This window comes from Nomascus leucogenys, chromosome 3, assembly GCF_006542625.1.
Source record: "Nomascus leucogenys isolate Asia chromosome 3, Asia_NLE_v1, whole genome shotgun sequence".
Classification (NCBI taxonomy): domain Eukaryota; kingdom Metazoa; phylum Chordata; class Mammalia; order Primates; family Hylobatidae; genus Nomascus; species Nomascus leucogenys.
In genome coordinates this window covers 812,702-830,807 of record NC_044383.1, presented here as the reverse complement: position 1 = coordinate 830,807, position 18,106 = coordinate 812,702, and the positions used below count along the sequence as shown (strand labels likewise).

The 18,106-nt window shown below is 57.4% G+C and overlaps 1 protein-coding gene across 1 annotated transcript in view; it reads right to left on the bottom strand.

Annotated features, from left to right (window-relative positions):
• Window positions 1–6,543: 6,543 nt before the first annotated feature.
• Window positions 6,544–18,106, bottom strand: part of CFAP46 (cilia and flagella associated protein 46) — a 114,293-nt gene continuing 102,730 nt past the window's right edge. Inside the window, 11 exon segments of the mRNA XM_030805013.1 lie at window positions 6,544–6,604; window positions 6,606–6,646; window positions 6,782–6,964; window positions 6,967–7,184; window positions 8,656–8,736; window positions 8,814–9,255; window positions 11,347–11,459; window positions 12,667–12,769; window positions 13,092–13,127; window positions 13,201–13,261; window positions 13,359–13,429. Coding sequence (XP_030660873.1) covers window positions 6,572–6,604; window positions 6,606–6,646; window positions 6,782–6,964; window positions 6,967–7,184; window positions 8,656–8,736; window positions 8,814–9,255; window positions 11,347–11,459; window positions 12,667–12,769; window positions 13,092–13,127; window positions 13,201–13,261; window positions 13,359–13,429 — 1,382 coding nt within the window. The 3' untranslated portion in view covers window positions 6,544–6,571.

Sequence of the window (18,106 nt, the reverse complement as noted above, 5' to 3'; positions counted from 1 at the left end):
GACTCTGGGACCTCTGCCCCCATGCGTGGTCCGTATGGTCCTATGATCCCACGGCATCCATGGGATCAGGTTCTCTGGTGAGAACTAAACCAGGGGCAGTGCTGTTGCTCGCTCATGTTTATGGAATCCGAGGTGAGCTAGTCAGGACGGGAAGCTTCTGACCCCAAGAGCATTGAGGACCCAGGCTCCTTCCAACTGTGGCTGTGCCATCCTTGACATGTAGATTTCACCTCGTAGCACATCATGGCTGCCAAGCTCCAGCCGTCAAATTCCATCCCAGCCTGCAGACAGGAAGGAAAAAGAGCAAGCCTTTCCTTTTATGGACGTCTCTTGAACCAGAACTTAGTGAGATGGCCACGCATGTTGCAAGGGAGGCTGGCTGTGCACCTGGCCAGGAATGGGGGGTCTATTCCTTTTCCTTTTTTTTTTTGAGACGGAGTCTCCCTCTCTGTTGCCAGGCTGGAATGCAGTGGCAAGATCTAGGCTGTCTGCAACCTCCACCTCCCGGGTTCAAGCAATTCTCCTGCCTCAGCCTCTCCAATAGCCAGGACTACAGGCGCCTGCCACCATGCCCAGTTGATTTTTGTATTTTAGTAGAGACCAGGTTTCACCATGTTGGCCAGGATGGTCTCGATCTCTTGATCTCGTGATCTGCCCGCCTCGGCCTCCCACAGTTCTGGGATTACAGGTGTGAGATTTCTAAGGGACACTGGGAGGCTGGCCGCATACCCGGCCAGGAATTGGGGGTCTGTTACTAAGGGACCCTGGTTCTCTGACTCCCTCCCATTTCTTTAGTCAGCAAGAACGGGGCCCAGGGAGAGGCACAGGATTCTGGAAAGTCCCAGGCCCTGTCCCTGCAGGGCTGGGGCTCAGTGATGCGGAGAAGGAAGGGGAGTGACCCCTACAGCCCAGAGGGCAAAGCTACTTGTGATGGGGCCGCTCCTCTCCCTTCTGAGTGAGTCCTGTGGCCCCAAGCCCTGGGCTCTTCCTCTCCTAGGGCCTGATATTGGTGGGGGGGCTGCCTCACCCCGTTGTGGGTCAGCCAGTATTTAGGGGCTGAGGTCTCCAAGCTCCTCAAAGGTGGCGGGACATTCTGGGGCTGGGATTCCCAGGAAAAATCCTTCTCAAGCCCCTTAAAAGTCCCCCAGGACAGTCCTGGGTCCAGCCTTCTGTCCTGAGGGTTGTGGGGTACACAGCCCTCCGCGGGGGGCTCCAGCTGCAGCTCCGCAGGGGGTGGTTCTAGGCCTCAAGAGCCTCCTTCCAAAGACGAGGTCTCCTGGGCTCAGGGGTTATAGGGACCTGCCCTGGTCTCTGCCCAGGCTGTTGAGCACCCCAAGTCCCTCCAGCACCCTGACCCTACCCAGGCTGGACTCAGTGCAGGGCCAGAAAGACAGGCAGGTCTGCAGCAGGCGGAGCTCAGCCGCGTCCCCATTATCTTAACCCATCTCTTGCCTCTTGTCACAAAGAATTAAAATCCGTAATAAGAACATTTAAGAGCTCCCCGTAATTGTGTGGCCATTAGCCGACTGCACGGGGTGTCAATCTAGCCATCTCGCTCCAGTCCCAATGAATTGTGATAAAAATGTCAAACAATTAGATTATCTTGGCCACTAGCACAGTGATGAGTAGCCAGGCTTGTCCCTCGAGTCACCCTAACAGCGGGAGCCTCTCCGCACCGCGCTAAAGCCACTCCCGGACAGCAGGATGGCTGATGGGGGTCAGCGTGTCGGCCCAGCAAGCGGGGCCATCCCAGGAACCCACGCCCCGGCCCCTCGGAGCCCAGCTGGAGAGGCTGTAGGGCCAGAGGGAGGCGTGGGGGAGGGGCAGGGGAGGGTAACCCCTGGGAACAGGACAGAGGTGGGGGCTCCAGGCCCCTCGGAGGGTGCAGAGCCCTGAGCTCAGCAAGCAGGGGCAAGGAGCTCCCAGGGCCCAGCCCTGTGCTTGGGAAAGGGGCCGGGAGGGGGATGGACAGCTGAGCGGCCCCAGGGCCTCAGGTCCACCCCCTTGGCCAGGTCCCCTCGGCCCTGTCCCCACGGCCCTGTCCCCTCGGCCCTGTCCCCTCGGCCCTGTCCCCTCGGCCCTGTCCCCACGGCCCTGTCCCCTCGGCCCTGTCCCCTCGGCCCTGTCCCCTCGGCCCTGTCCCCACGGCCCTGTCCCCTCGGCCCTGTCCCCTCACAGGGCTCTTGCTCCACCTGCCCTTCCCAGGAACCACGGCTGCCTTTTTTTCTTACGGGTGAAGACGTATTGGAAATTGATTTCTGTGTTGGAAATGGGATAATTAAACTGGTTGTTTCCATCTTCATCATCGTCATCATAAAACGAGGACAGCCGGGTGAGGCTGGCGTGAGATGACACCCACGTCTCGCGCGAGGGAGCATTAATTGAATACAAATGGCTTCTCGTGAAGTTGCCGAGTTATATTTCAGAGATACGGGATAATGATGCCATTTAATCATTTTAACAAGATATAAAATTACTGGCTCCTCTGGGAAGATCATTAAGGAAAACAATTGTTCACAGCAATTGAAGATAGAGTTTTAATTATTTAACACAGAAATTAAACTATTAGAGACCACTGTTGGATGAGGCAACTTACTAGAAATTTATATACAAGCGTCTGTGAACATTTTAGTTTTATTAACCCACCTAATTCCTTCATCCAAATCTGTCTGAAAGGCCTCTTGGCTGTGCCTGTGAGCTGCAGCCCAGAGCCCCTGTGTTTCCAGGGAGGATGGCCAGGGTGTGGCTCAAGGGACATCCCCAGGGCACCCAGGCCAGGCCCCCAGGCTACAGGGGAGGGGCTGAGCTGCCAAAGCTGGGAGAGGCAGGGGCGAGGTGGGGGCCTAGGGCGGGCTGGGGGCCTACGGGGGCTGCGAGGTGCACCTGGGGATTAAAAGACGAATGACTGCAGGGTGCTGGCCACGCCCTTTGACCTTCCCACAGCCTTTTGGGTGGGAACTTTGGGGACCTACCTTCCAGGCCACATGTGTGTGACCCCAGTGAGTATGGGACGGGGGGCACCGGCTGTGCCCAGGCCCCCCAAGCCCACTCTGCTGTGGCCCAGACCTGATGGGGCCCTGTCGCCCCACCCTGTCCAGAGAGGCTGCCTCCACCGGTGCAGTGAGGGGCCGAGGTTGCGTTCCAGAGCCCGGGCTGCCGGGAACTCACACTCCTTCAGAGGGTCCTTGCCAGGTGCTCGTCGCAGGGTAAGGGGGGCTTTAAACGAGGACTTGGACGTGACCACCTCCAAGTGGGGAAGCCAGGAAAGTTACTGGAGACACAGCATGAGCTTCGCTGTGCAGGAACGGAGGCTGATGGGAGCCAGAAAGGACCCCAAACATTGCCGTCTGGTGTGGCTTTGGGTGTGGGCTTCCTAAAATCCCTCATTCTAAATGCGTAAAAATTTTCAATCTGTAAACTAATACATGGACATTTTTAGAGGGTGGAAGAACTGAGGGCACCAGATTGGGAGCTCGTTGGGGCCTCTCCACCACCTGGGACCCCAGCAGGACGAGGCCTCGTGGGAGGGAAGCGCTGGAGCTGGAGGGAAGTCACCTCCCCCAGCACGCAGTCGGGAAGCTGGGGCGCAGCCCCCGGCCTGGGCACAGTGAGCCTCACCTCGTGCTCCCCTGAAGGCCCAGGCCAGGTTTCCAGCTGCTTTCTGGGGAGAAGACGGGGCTGCCGAGTGTGTGGCCTGGGGCTTGTCACCCGGTCACTGCCCAAGCGGGGACAGCAGTGCAGGAGCGGCCCTGCCTCCCCTGGTCCCAAGGGCCCTCTGACATCGGAGAGGCCCGGGCTGGGAGCCCGCCACCCGGGTGAGCCTCTCCTGGAAGTCCCGGCACCCCGACCTGCATGGTTTCTACGCTCGGGACCTGCAGCCTCAGGGCCAAGCACCGCGAGACCACCCTCCGTCCCCCATTATCTCCAATAAATTCCAAGGCATCCGCTCTTGCCTTACAGTTTTTAGGGTTACATAAATTTCACCTGTGCAATTTTTTTATGCTTGAATATATTACAGAATGCCACTTCTGTTATGGAAGCTAATTGATAATGTGATTTGTTATGTTGCCGGGACATAATTCAGAAAGTTATTTTAAAGCCTGTGATGCATGGAACAGCACTCACTGTTTAATATTTCTCACATGCTTGGACACAGCGTAGGGTAAAAAATGTGGTGCTGCGCGGATGAAATATTTCCAGAAGCTTTTATTCTTTTTGTTTGGGTGAGCGCCAGCAGTTCCACAGAGGGAAGCCCATATTTCCAGCGCAGCTCTGATTTGAATTTATTTCCTGGTCATTAGTTAGCTTTTTTTTTTTCCTAAACTGAAACAAGTATGTGTATATATTTGAAAAAAGAAAAATCAAAAGAGGAGAATCACACATAACCTTTCAATATTATCAAAGATGTACATTTATAATTTTTATGTCAAATTAATTATAGATTCACAGGAAGTTGCCAAAACAGTGCACAGCCCAGCGGGTCCGCTCCCCGGCCTTCCCCAGTGGTGACTCTGCACAGCTGCAGCAAATGGCAAAGCCGGGAAATGAGGCTGGTCCAAGCTCTCGGTGAACTGCGGGTGCCATGGTCTGTTTCAAGCTCTCGGTGAACTGCGGGTGCCGTGGTCTGGTTCAAGCTCTCGGTGAACTGCGGGTGCCGTGGTCTGGTTCAAGCTCTCGGTGACTGTGGGTGCCGTGGTCTGGTTCAAGCTCTCGGTGAACTGTGGGTGCCGTGGTCTGGTTCAAGCTCTCGGTGAACTGCGGGTGCCGTGGTCTGGTTCCCCCACTTTGTACAGGCGTTCCTTTCTCAGGTAGGGATTGGCGTTGCTGCCACAATCAAGACACACAACTGGTGTGTCAGCAGCAGGCCCCCGTGCCAGGCACACTAACTGTGCAGTGCTAGAGCTCTGCCGCTTTGAGATGCTCTGCAAGCCGCACCCTGTGGTATATGAAGCTTCTGATGCTGGCTTTGTCCTCAGCCCAACTCCTGGAGGTCTGTCCGGGCTGGCGCCACCGTTCTTTGCTTCTGTTGCCGGGCAGCATTAACCCCAAGTGGACAGAGCAGAGTTTGACCATTTGCTTGCAGACGGACACAGGGTTGCTGTAAACACTCGTGTGTGTGTTTGTGCGAAAGTGCATTTCCTGCCCTCTGGGCTAAACACCTAAAAGTGCAATTGCTGGGTTGTGGCTTTATAAGAATCAGGTCGACTGTTTTCCAAAGAGGCTGCACCACAATGTATGAGAGGCCATTTCCCAGCGTCCTCACCAGCATTTGATGTTATCTTTATTCTTTTTTAAATGCCAGCTATGGGACTAGGTACGTAGACATTTTTTATTTTTGAGACAGAGTCTCGCTCTGTTGCCCAGGCTGGAGTGCAGTGGCGTGATCTCGGCTCAGTGCAACCTCCACCTCCCGGGTTCAAGTGATTCTCCTGCCTCAGCCTCCCGAGTAGCTGGGACTACAGGTGCATGCCACTATGCACAGCTAATTTTTGTATTTTTAGTAGAGATGGGGTTTCACCATGTTGACCAGGATGGTCTTGATCTATTGACCTTGTGATCCACCCGCCTCGGCCTCTCAAAGTGCTGGGATTACAGGCGTGAGCCACCACGCCCGGCCCATAGACCTATTTTGGACAATCTTGGGGCCACCTGTCCTGACCCAGCTGTCTGGGCTCTCGTCGGCCTGGCGTCAGTGCCGTGTAGGAGTTGGGTGGGTGCCGAGCTGGGCGAGTGGGCTCCATGGGTGCAGCATGGGCAGGAACGCCTTCAGAAGACCCTTCCCTCCCTCATGGCGCCATTGCCCCTGCTGCCCCATCAGACATGGAGGGGATTCTGAGGTTGCACAGGCAGCCTTGACCTCACATGGCTCCCGCACTGAGCTCCTGTGGCCCACGCGGGAGGGGCTGCCCCCCGGCCTTCACATGTCGAGTCCCAGGCTGAAGAAACAGCCCCGTGCAGCCCCACGTGGAGGGCAGGCAGGAGCGCTGGCGGGAACATGTGAGGCTCATGCTCTGGCCCTTCAGGGCTGTCCTGGGCCTTCCCCTGTTCCTGGCCGGAGCCCACGTGTGTGGCTGGAGGGCGCGTCCCCAGAAGGCTCTGCAGGCCCCATGGTCCTCCCACGGTCCTCCCATGGTCCTCCCACGGACCAATACGCCCTTCGACCCTCCAGCCCCCACCCATCTGGCCAAGTTGGGAGAGACACATCCAGAAGTTCAGAAAGGCCATCTGGAAGGCACGTCTCTTCCCCCAGGGGCGCCTGGATGCAGCAGCCCACCAGGAGCGTTCACGGAAGAAAAGCATCACTTCACGAGAAGCTTCACGTGGTGCTTGAGGCACAGACTCCGCCGCCCATGAGCCTCCTTGTTCTGGAAGGTTCCTTCTGAGGGGCCCTGCACGTGTGCAGGGGATGTGGCCTGCACCAGTGTAAGCCCCACCCCCATCCCCACGGTGGAAAGCTGCTGGGTTCAGGGGGCGCATTTCTTGCGGGCCAGCATCCCAGAAGCCCCCCACCCAGAGCCTCGAGTCACAGAATCCACACACAGAGACTGGCTTCTGCTGTTTACCAGAACACTCAAATCAAAAACAGCCTCACGGTCCGAACAGTGCTTCTGGTCTAAGCAACTCAGCACCAGTGCCTGGTGTGGCGCTGAGAAGCTCTGTCTGCTGGGGCTCTGAGCCGTGCGCCGCGCACCTGGAGGCCCTGCCGGGGGTGCCTCTCCCCAGGGAAAGGCAGTTTTGCCACCAGCAGAAACAAGCCCGCCTGCTGTGGGAGACTGCTGACAGGGGAGGCCGCCCTTGTCCTGGCCCCAGGAAGAGACGCGGCTCCAGCCCGGACGCAGACCCCATGGCGCACACAGGCAGGCAGAGCTCCAGGTCCAGGCGGCTGCCCGGTGGGAAGTCACTGGGGGAGGGTCTCTGGCTGAGGCTGCACCAAGGGCTGGGGAGAGGCCCAGGAAGGGGAGCTGGGGATGGGAGCCGGGAGGTGGGGATGGGTTGGCAGAGGGGCAGAGCCAAGGGCAGAGGCAAGTGCTGGGGCCGCAGCAGCTGACGGGAGGCAGGTCCAGGCCTGCACTACCCGATGGCTTGGTGCGGCAGCCCATACAGGACCAAGTTGAGCGTGGTGGGAAGGAGCTCGGAGCTTTGGAGCAGTAGTAGCTTGTCCTTCAAGGTCTGAGAAGCCTCGTCTGTGGAGAAAGGGGCGGGAGCTATGAACCCCAAGTCCCCGCAGGACGTCCAGCCCGGCGAGGGCCAGGGCACAGGGGCAGGAAGTGGCGGCTGCTCTGACTGAGGGCGCTGTGGGGAACACACTGCCATTCGCCAGGCCTCCCAGGGCGCCCCCACCACCCGCACCCCTCCCGCACTGACGTGTCCAGGCCCGCACAGCCGGGTGACGGCACCAGGACTGGACCCCCTGATCCGAAGCCCACCGTCCCCCTCTACCCCTCGGCCAGGGGAGCTGCTCTGCTGGGGGGCGCCCGTCTAGGGTGTGGCTGCGGCCTTAGCAGGGCTGCCTTGCAGGAAGCAGCGGCCTGTGCCCCTTTTGAACAGCGTGAGTCACCCGGGCTCATGCCTCCATTGCAGGGACCAGAACTTGAAGGTCATCGCTGAGCAGCAGCAGCGGAACAGCCGGCCTGGCTCTGCCCTTCCCCGATTCCCCTGCAGAGCGTCACGTGGGCCCCACACCGGCCACACCATGGCAGCATCCGTGTCTGCGCCCTGCTCTGCATTTGCGGGGATGAGTGAGTGTGGGTTCCGGTCGCCTTCTTCCTGCCCCTCGCTCCCTCTCTCCCCCAACAAGCAGGGATCCTTGGGCCCGGTATCCCCAGACCGTGGACCATGTGCTCTTTACACAATAAGCTCCTGGTGACCAGTGGATACTGAAGGCCTCTGGGGGAAGTCTTCTTAGTCAGGGCAGACCACCCCTTCCGTGCACTGCTGAGTGCCTCAACTCAGGGTCCCGGGAAGCTCCTTTGTGGCTTCTCCCGCCTCACCGTGGCAGGAGGGTTTTGCTAACTCTGAAGGACGGCTGGGTGGGGTTCTGCCTGTCCGTGTTTGAGAACAGACCATGTCCCATGCCCCTTCCCGACTTTTCCCCTGTGAGGCCGAGAGAGGGGCGGGCGCTGGGTGCGATGTGACAGGCAGGCTGCTCTCCAGGATGCCAGTGGGACACACCCCTCAACCCATGCATTCCTCTTCCTGGGCCAGGACGCCTGGTCATATCCAGGGGCCGTCGGGCACTGTGGTGCAGGCTGTCGGCCCCCTAGGAGTCCTTGCTTGGGGAGGGGGCCAGGCACAGCTGCCACCTGGATTTCCCACTGGTTCCCAGACAGCCCCTGGGCTTGTGGGGATTGTGTGACTGGAGCTGTCAACGAGGAACCGTGATGCTTTCCCTCTGGGTTCTGGAGCCACGTGGCACTGTGGGCCATCACTGCCGGGGTCACGCCACGGTGGGGGGCTGGGGCGGTACAGAGACGTAGGCAGCTTCCAGGCAACAAGCCCTCCCTCTTTCCGGCTCCTAGTTAATGTCTGGAGTCCCAGTTCCCCATGGAGAAGTGGAGACACCTGTCCCTGCAGGGCTCTGGGGTGCACGTGCCCCACAGGCAGCAGCTGCAGAGGGTGCTGAAGGCCGCGGGGTGCAGACCGCCCCTCCCTTACCTTGGTTCACTGCCTCGTCGCCACTCATCTTCTGAAGGAGACGCACCGTTTCTCCAACCGGCTTCCCAACGGCCAACAGATCTAGGGGAGAAGCATCCCCTCAGGCGGGCATGGACACCCTGGCAGCCTTGCTGAAGGGATGCCAGGGGCCCACGCACTTTCCCATAAGACGCTGGCCCGCAGTGCGTTGTCCTGCAGCAGTGTCGGCCACTGGTTTGCCAGGATGCTCTTGACGCCCACCAGGCTGAGCAGGATGGCTGCCTCGACGGGCTCCTCCAGGGACAGCTGTGAGGCGCTGTGGGGACCCGGCTCCCGTGGGCTGGTGCCAGGGGCCCAGCTGAGCCGCCCCCTCCCCATGCACAGCCACACCTCGCCAACTGCTGGAACGCATGTGCGCCCCGACAGCTCTCACCATTCTTGAAACCTGACCCCAGGTCCCTGCTCCCTCGTGGGTCCCACGCCCGTCTGACCTCTCCATCCTCAGCACCCCCGCCCACCCGCTCCGGGCAGCCAGGCACCTCCTGTGTTCCACGCTCTCCATGTGCCGCTTCAAGCTCTGGTAGGACCGTGCCAGGTCCAGCAGGACTGCCACCTGGCACTCTGCCGGGACGGGAAGGGCAGCTCAGCAGCCTTGGCCCGACACGGGGAGTGGGGGTGCGGTGTGGGCAGGGGGAGCCTGTGCCCCCAGGGCGTGGCAGGGCATGGCACGCTGGCCTCTCAGCTCCAGGCTCCAACCTCATGACTGTCAGAGTCTTTCCAGGGACCCCCCTGGCCACAGTGGACCTCGCCAGCCTCAGGAGCCCAGACCCTTCACAGCCTCCTCCAGGCGACTGTGCCGGGCAACAGGAAGTGGTGGGAAGCCCACCTGGGCTCCCCCAGCTTCCTCTGCCCTGGAGGGCATCTCGGCGCCCCCACCATGCCTGGACGCCCTGGCACCCCACATGAATGAGGTGTATGAGATGGAGCCCTCCCCAAGGACGGAGGGACAGGCTGCTGGCCTGGGGCCTCCACGGAAGCAGGGACCAGGAGCCAGTGCAACCCTGGGTGTGCCTGCTGCGAGCCCCATGAATGCCGGAGGATGGCTGCCCACTTCCACTCGCAACCTGGCCGTTCCCACAGACAGGCTGTCCAGCTGCGTGAGGCCGAGGCTGCTGCAGAGTTGGGGGAGCCCTGGCGAGGGCTATTCTTCTTTACTTACTGCCTCAGTTGGAATTAAACTTTCAAAGAGGCCCATTTCTAACTCCACCTGGGATGGGCTTCCGGCACCTCTGATGGCTAAGGCCCAGGCTTCAGAGCAGAGTGGGGGTCCTGCTTGGCCCCACCCAAGTGCAGGCCCTGGGTGCCAGGTGCCATGGGACAAGTGTCCACACACCTGCTCCACTCCATCAGCAGGGCCCACGCCCCTCATGGGGGGCACAGCGCTTCCCAGGTCCCTGAAAGGCTCCCGTCAACCCCACACAGTGGGGCCATCAGCAGCCCCATCAGAGAAGGTCACGGCAAGTAGGCTGGCCCTGCACAGGGGGCGTCCTGGTGGGGCTGCAGCCACAGGAGTTGAGTCAGAGGGGTGGCCTTGGCACAGGGCTGAGCCACACCTGCCTCCTGACTGCTCGCCCTGCGGTATCTGAGTGGCTGTGCCTACTGTCTCCGTCAGCGCTACCCTCGGGCTGTGGCGTGTGACGGGGTGATGTGCCCCTATGCATGTGCTGTGCTCACACCACGCCCCCAGCCTGCCCTGCCATCCCCACCTCCTGCCAAAAGCCCCCCCCCTGTGCTGGAGCTGGCTGGGGTGTCACTGTGCCGGGCACGGCAGGACCACACCTGGCAGCCCCTCCATGGCTGGTGGACAGCGAAGGGGAAGGCGAGGTCCCAAGTGCCCACGATTAGACTAGAGGGGCCCTGAGGGAGGGGCCATGACCAGCACGGTCCTGAATTGCCCACCCCAGCCTTCCTGACTCCTGGCCTGCCAGGTCTGAAAAGCTGGGTTGGGCAGAGTGGGGACACTCAGAAATGAAGGGCGGGAGGGCCAGAAGCCCCTGTGGCTGCCATGTCTCTGTGGGCCAGGCAGGGGGTGCAGGGTGGCCAGAGGTCGTCCACCTGCAGACAGGAGGGGGCTGCGGTCACAGAGGGTGGGGGGCAGGAGGGGGCTGTGGCCACAGGGGGTGGCGGGCAGGAGGGGGCTGCGGTCACAGAGGGTGGGGGCAGGAGGGGGCTGCGGTCACAGAGGGTGGGGGCAGGAGGGGGCTGCGGTCACAGGGGTGCGGACCACAGGGGGTGGGGGCAGGAGGGGGCGGGGGGGGGGGGGGGGGGCTGCGGCCACAGGGGGTGGGGGCAGGAGGGGGCTGCGGCCACAGGGGGTGGGGGCAGGAGGGGGCTGCGGCCACAGGGGGTGGGGGGGGGGGGGGGGGGGGGGGGGGGGGGGGGGGGGGGGGGGGGGGGGGGGGGGGGGGGGGGGCTGCGGACAGGGGGGGGGGCAGGAGGGGGCTGCGGCCACAGGGGGTGGGGGGCAGGAGGGGGCTGCGGCCACAGGGGGTGGGGGGCAGGAGGGGGCTGCGGTCACAGAGGGTGGGGGCAGGAGGGGGCTGCGGTCACAGGGGGTGGGGGCAGCACCAGCAGGCGACAGTGGCCTTGCTCTGCCCTCAGGTGGATTTGTCCTGTGCCCGCGGGGGAGGGGGTGCCGAGAGGACCCCTCACCTTGCAAGTTCATGGCGACCAATCTCTCCACTAATATATGGGACAGGAAGCTCTCCATTCCATAGAAGAAGAAGCCGCTGCAGCTGCCCAGGGCCTGCTCCCATTGGGCCTGGCTGCGGAGAGAGGACAGTGCCGGCCAACGGTGCCCATGCACCTGCACCAGACCCCACCGTGCGTTCTTAAAGCACGCCACATCCTGCGTGGTCCACGCCTGTCCCGTTTGTGCGTTAAACTGAACTTTCTTTCATGTTCCTAATGCCCAGGCCTCCCTCCTTTGTGCTCTGATCACAGGGATCACAACGGAGCCTAGTCAAGGGGACCCCCGGTGAGCATGGACTTCTACGCTGGAATGAACACCCCCTACTCGGGCGGGGCTGGCTGCGGGAAACGCTAGGAGGGGCTTTCCCAATGGCCCAGCACATGGAGGTCAAGGCACCCCCAGTACTCCAGGCATGGGAGACAGTGACCAGACCAGGGTTCCCTCCTTCCATACAGGACCCCAGCCCTGCCCCTGCAGTGCCACCCTCTGCACACACCTGCTTCTGCACACACCTGCCCCTGCAGCCCCCCCCACACCCCCTGCAGCCCCACCCCTGCACACACCTGCCCCTGCAGCCCCACCCCTGCACACACCTGCCCCTGCACACACCTGCCCCTGCCCCCCCCCCCCCCCCCCCCCCCCCCCCCCCCCCCCCCCCCCCCCCCCCCTGCACACACCTGCCCCTGCAGCCCCGCCCCTGCACACACCTGCCCCTGCAGTGCCACCCTCTGCACACACCTGCCTCTGCACACACCTGCCCTGCACACACCTGCCCCTGCACACACCTGCCCTGCACACCTGCCCTGCACACCTGCCCTGCACACACCTGCCCCTGCAGCCCCGCCCCTGGCATGGAGCCTGTGACATGGAACGACCCTTCCCACCCGTGGTGCTCTCTCCCTGGTTGCTCTGGTTCCCTGCTGGCTGCTTCTGGACACCTCTGGACCACAGAACCCCGAGGGCATCTGGGGGGCAGAGTCTGCGGGTGGTCTCTGGAGGGGGCTGCAGTGCTGGTGGTGAAGAGGCAGCCCCTGCTGCTGGACCCTGCACTATCGGTGACCCCGGGGGCCCCAGGTCGCTATCTGTAAGGCAGGATAACAGTGCCCCTCGCCCAGTCTCTGTGAGGATTCAAGGAGCTGGGTCTGCCTCAGCATCGCATGCTGTATGTGGCAGGACTTGCAGGGCAGACCCAGGGAGCCGGGGGTGGGGGGCAGTGGCACCCCGCTGGACCCCCAAGACCTGCCACACTGCAAACGGCTCCTGGGAGCCCAGATCCGAACCTGGGAAAGTGCTTGCTTCCCAGATGTCCCGCCCATCGCGACGTGAACGTGTCTTGGAATCTTTCCAAAATGTCTTGGGTGACGGAGACAGGAGTCAGCATTTCTGCAAGGAGAACGGGGTAGATACAGACCACGGTGTGTCATCAGACACAGGTGTGCAGGGCCGGGGTCCCTGGGGAGGGGTCACAGTGAATGCAGGCGCATATGTCAGTGCCCTGCCATGCCCTGGTGGGGTGATGGTAGAACCAGGCTAGCCAGAGAGAAAACCTCAACAAATTAAAATATTTAAAGCCAAAACGGGGCAAGCACATATGCAGATTTTGGAGCCTCGAGGAGTGGGGCACCAGCTGCTGCCCACAACTGCAGGACGGCAGGAGGCCTGAGGCTGGCGTGTGCCTGAACGGGGAGCCCTGTGCAGCACCCACCTGGGCCCTGAGCCTCCTCGTATGGGTCCACGATGACTTGGTCCCGGTCAAGGAGAAACGGGAGCACAGGGCGGGGTCTGGGGCCCCCCCGGGGCCCATCAAAGGATACACTTGAAGTTGTCCGAGTCGACTATGATGCAGTCAGGGGGGATGGTCCGGGGGACACTGCCCTGCAACCACAGACCAGGGTCAGCAGGTGCAGGGGCCAGGAGCGTGACCTCCCGCTGTGCCCACCAGCCCGATCCCCCACCACAGGCCCCCACCCACCTTCTTGCCCTTCTTTGCTAGGCTTCTCTTTTTGGGGTCTCTGCTTCTCCCCTCCTTTTTCACACCACCTTCTGTTGAAGACAAGAAAGAGGCAGGGATGTTTGGCAGCAGCTCGAGGCAGCCCTCCGGCCACACTGTCGGTTAATCTCATGTTATGCAAATTTCACTTCAATGAAAAAAAAACAAGTTGTGAGAACAAGCGGTTTTAATTTTTGTAAAGTTGACATGGCAATAACTTCTGAAATGCAAAGGTTCACAGGGTTGGGGAAAGTCCTCAAGAAAGAACCACTCTCCAAAGGCTCCAAGGCCCACCTGGCTGACCATTCACACACCCCACTGGATACTCACCAGTGTGCCTGCCATGCCCGGGCCTCTCGCTGGTTCCAGGGCCTTCTGTAAAGGGATTTACAACCTGCCCCTTTTGACATGGACACTTTCTTTTGCAGGCTCTGAGTAGACAGTCATGTGCCTGGGAAGGATGGACACTTCCCTCCTGTTTCTGCCCCCAACTTTTCTTTCCTTTCTGTGTGCCTATGCTGGGGCCGCCAGCAGACAGCGGAATGGACGCATGGATGGGGCCCACTGCCTGACGCCCTCAAAGAGGCTGCTTCTGAGGGATCCCCGTTAAGAAGGAGGCTGTCTCTAGCTTTTGATGGATTTCTTTTTCAGGATGTGGCATTGCGTTTGGTTCCTGGCTCACGAAGTAAATGTGTGCATTTTATCAAATGCTTTTACCCTGCGCTGACTGAAACGCTCACACCACTCACTGTTCCTCTAGGACATCTGTAGCGTTTTAAGGTTAAACTGGGGCCGGGCACAGTGGCTCATGCCTGTAATCCCAGTGTTTTGGGAGGCCGAGGTGGGAGGATCGCTTGAGCCCAGGAGGTGGAGGCTGCAGTGAGCTGTGATTGTGCCACTGCACTCCAGCCTGGGTGACAGAGCGAGACCCCATCAGGAAGTGGGAAGGGAAGAGAAAAGGCTGAACTGAGTGATGACAGCTTATCTTTTTATGTATTTGTTGTGCTGTTCTGGAGCAGTCTGGGAGCAGTTAGGCTGGCCTAGGGAAGGATGGGAGGAGCTGTCTACTTTTCTATTACTGAGGAGATTTATCTAACACTGACATGATCTGTTTCTTGATAGTCTGGCAGGATTCCGTGAAAACATGGAAAAACGGATATATTTTTGTGGGAAGACTTCAATCCATCAATGTCCTTTTTTACTGGTTATGAGACTACTCAGGTTTGCTTTCTTCCTGGCATCTGAAAGTGTTTTCTCCTAGTGTTTGGTCCTTGCTGCCCAGGGGTTTTGCTATGTTGATTCAAAGTTGCTCGGAGACTTCCGTGTTCTCTATCGCCGCTGGTGCATCGTTAGCGCTGTCCCTTTCTGTTTCTGGCATTCTCGGTTGCTCTTCTCTGTGGCATCTCTGTTTCCTTGGCATCTTCTTGGGCACTTTCTGCATGTGCTCCTCTGCTCACCTTGGGATCATTCTGCCTCTTTGCTCTGACTTCCTTTTGTTTTGAGACGGAGTCTTGCTGTCACCCAGGCTGGAGTGCAGTGGCGCGATCTCGGCTCACTGCAAGCTCCGCCTCCCGGGTTCACGCCATTCTCCTGCCTCAGCCTCTCCGAGTAGCTGGGACTACAGGTGCCCGCCACCACGCCCGGCTAATTTTTTGTATTTTTAGTAGAGACGGGGTTTCACCGTGTTAGCCAGGATGGTCTCGATCTCCTGACCTCGTGATCCGCCCACCTCAGTCTCCCAAAGTGCTGGGATTAACAGGCGTGAGCCACTGCGCCCAGCCTCAAATCTTTTATAGGGTTGTTTCTTTCTTATTATTCAGTTTTGAGAATTCTTTATACAGTCTAAATTTGTTACTGTTATCAGATTCTTCCAGTCTTGGCATAACTTCTCATTTTCTTAACAATATCTTTCAAAGAGTGGAAATTCTTAAATTTGCTGACGGTCATAAAGATTTTCGTCAGTGTTTTCTGCTAGAAATGTGAGGGTCTTTGGTCTCGGATCCATTTCGAGCTGATTTTCCTGCGTGGTGTGCGGCCTTGTTTCTGTTGTGTTTTGTTCTGCACGTGGACGTCCAGGGACTGCAGCCACTCGTGGAGGTGCCGCACCTTCCTCCACTCGGCGTCCTCATCCCTTCGCCAGCCACCACCCGGCTGTGCACCTGTGGCGCGCTTCTGGTTCCCCGCCCGGTCCCACGGGTCTACACAGCTACCGTCATGCCTGCACTCCACTGTGTCAACACCGCACCTGTGTGATGGGGTCCTGACATCAGGTGGCGTGTGCCCTTCTGTTTTGGCTATTATAGGGGTCCCTTACGTTTTATATAACTTTTAGAATAAGCTTGTTAATTTCTACAAAAAAAAAAAAAAGCCTGTGGAGATCTTGACTAGAATTGTGTGGAATCTATAGATCACTTTAGGGCAAATTGACACCTTGGCAATATTGGGCCTTCTCATCTAAGAGCGTGATGTTTCTCTCCATTTGTTTAGTTCTTTAATCTCTCTCAGCAATGTTTTATAGGATGAGCGTACAAAGTCTTGCACCTTTTGTCAAATTTATCCCTAATCATTTCCTGGCTTGGAAGCTGTTGTCAATGGTAGTGTTTTAAGTTTTAATTTCTGATAGTTAGATATATAGAAATGCAATTGGTTTTTGTACCTTGACTTTTGTGTCCTTCAACCTTGCCAAAATCACTCACTAGTTAGAGTAGCTTTTTCTGTAGATTAGACGACATTTTCTACATAGATGATGAGACCACCAGCAGAGAAAGGCCACCGAGAGGCTTTTCCTGTTTTCCTCCTGCCTCTCGACTCCGGCCAGGATCTCCGGCATGGTGCTGACACTGCAGCGAGCAGCCCTGCCTGGCTGCTGGCCTTGGGGAACGGCCTCAGCCTCCTGCCAACCTGCGACGCTCAGGGGCAGGTGTTCTGCAGATGTCCTTTGCCAGCTGGAGGAAGCTGCCTTCCCCTCCTCATTTTCTGAGAGTTTGTATTCAGAATGGATGTTGGGTTTTGTCAAATGCTTTTCTGCATCTACTGCAATCATCAGAGAGTCTTTATTTTTTAGCTTATGAATATGGTGAATTACATTGGCTGATTTTTCAAATATTAAATTACCCTTGTATTCCTGGGTTAAAACCCACTTGGACGTAATATAAATCCTCATAACATATTGTTTTGCTCCATTTCCTAACATTTTGTTAAGAATGTTATTAGCGTCTATAGCCATGAGGCATATTGGCCATTTTTTTAAATCTCCTGATGTCTTTTTCTGGGTTTGGTATCGGATAATGCCAGCCTCAGAAGATCAGCTGGGAAGTAGAGTCTCCTCTTTCATCGCTGTGGGAGGGTGTGTGTAGAAACCCTCTGGGTGTAGAGGTATCTTCTTTTCTTTTCCTTTTTTTTTTTTTTTTGAGATGGAGTCTCGCTCTGTCACCCAGGCTGGAGTACAGTGGTGCAATCTCAGCTCACTGCAACCTCCACCTCCCGGGTTCATGCGATTCTCCTGTCTTAGCCTCCTGAGTTGCTGGGATTACAGGCACACGCCACCACACCCAGCTAATTTTTGTGTTTTTAGTAAAGATGGGGTTTCACCATCTTGGCCAGGCTGGCCTTGAACTCCTGACCTCGTGATCCACCTGCCTCGGCCTCCCAAAGTGCTGGGATTACAGGCGTGAGCCACCGTGCCCGGCCAAGGTTTTTTCTTTGTGGGAAGATTTTAAACTAAACATTCTATTACTTTAATAGATACAGGCCTATCCAGGTCATCCCTTTCTTCTTGAGTGAGTTTGGAAGTTTGGGTCTTACGAGGAACTTGTCCATTTCATCTAAGTTGTTAAATTTATTGGCACAGCATCATTCATTGTTTACTTTTTATCCTCTCTTGACTCTGTAGTGATGCTGCCTCTATCATTTTTGATATTGATAATTTTGTGTCTCTCTTTTTCCTGATCAGCCTGACCTGACTAGAGGTGTATTAATTTTATTGATTTTTCTCAAAGAACTTGCTTTTTTGGTTTGTGTTTGTTTCCTGTGTCATAGATTTCCGTTCTTATTTCCATCATCCTTGATCACGCTTGTGTTAAATTTGCTTTTTCTAATTTTTGAAGATAGAAATAGCGGTCATTGCTTTGCAGCCTTTTTTCTTTCCTAACATACGTGCTGAGTTCCATAAATTCCTGCTTGTGCTTCAGCAGCATCCACAAATAATGATAAATTGTGTTTTTGTCTTCATTCACATCACAATATTTTCTAAATTCCCCTTTTAATTTCTTCTTTTATCCGTGGGCATTTAAGAAGCATATTTAGTTTCCAAGTAACTGGGGTTTTCCAGGCATGCTTTCTGTTATTAAGTTCTAATTTAACTCCACTGTGGTCAGAGAACCTACTGTGGGTAATTTAGACCCTTTCATATTTTTTAGGCTTGTTTTATGGCTCAGCTTAGGGTATATCTTGTCAAATGTTCTGTGTGTGTGTGAAAAAGTGTACATTCTTCTGCCGTGGGGGGAATGTTACATCAATGTCTGTTAGATGAAGCTGGCTGGTATGTTTAATCCTCCACACCCTACTGATTTGATGCATATTTGTTCCATCACTGTTGAGAAAGGGATGTTGACCTCTCCAGCCATCCCTGGGTACATCTTGATTGTTCTGTGGCTCCGTGGGTTTTGTCTCGTGTATTTTGCAGCGATGTTAATCGATGTACAGACACTGAGGTTTCACACCCTCTTCAT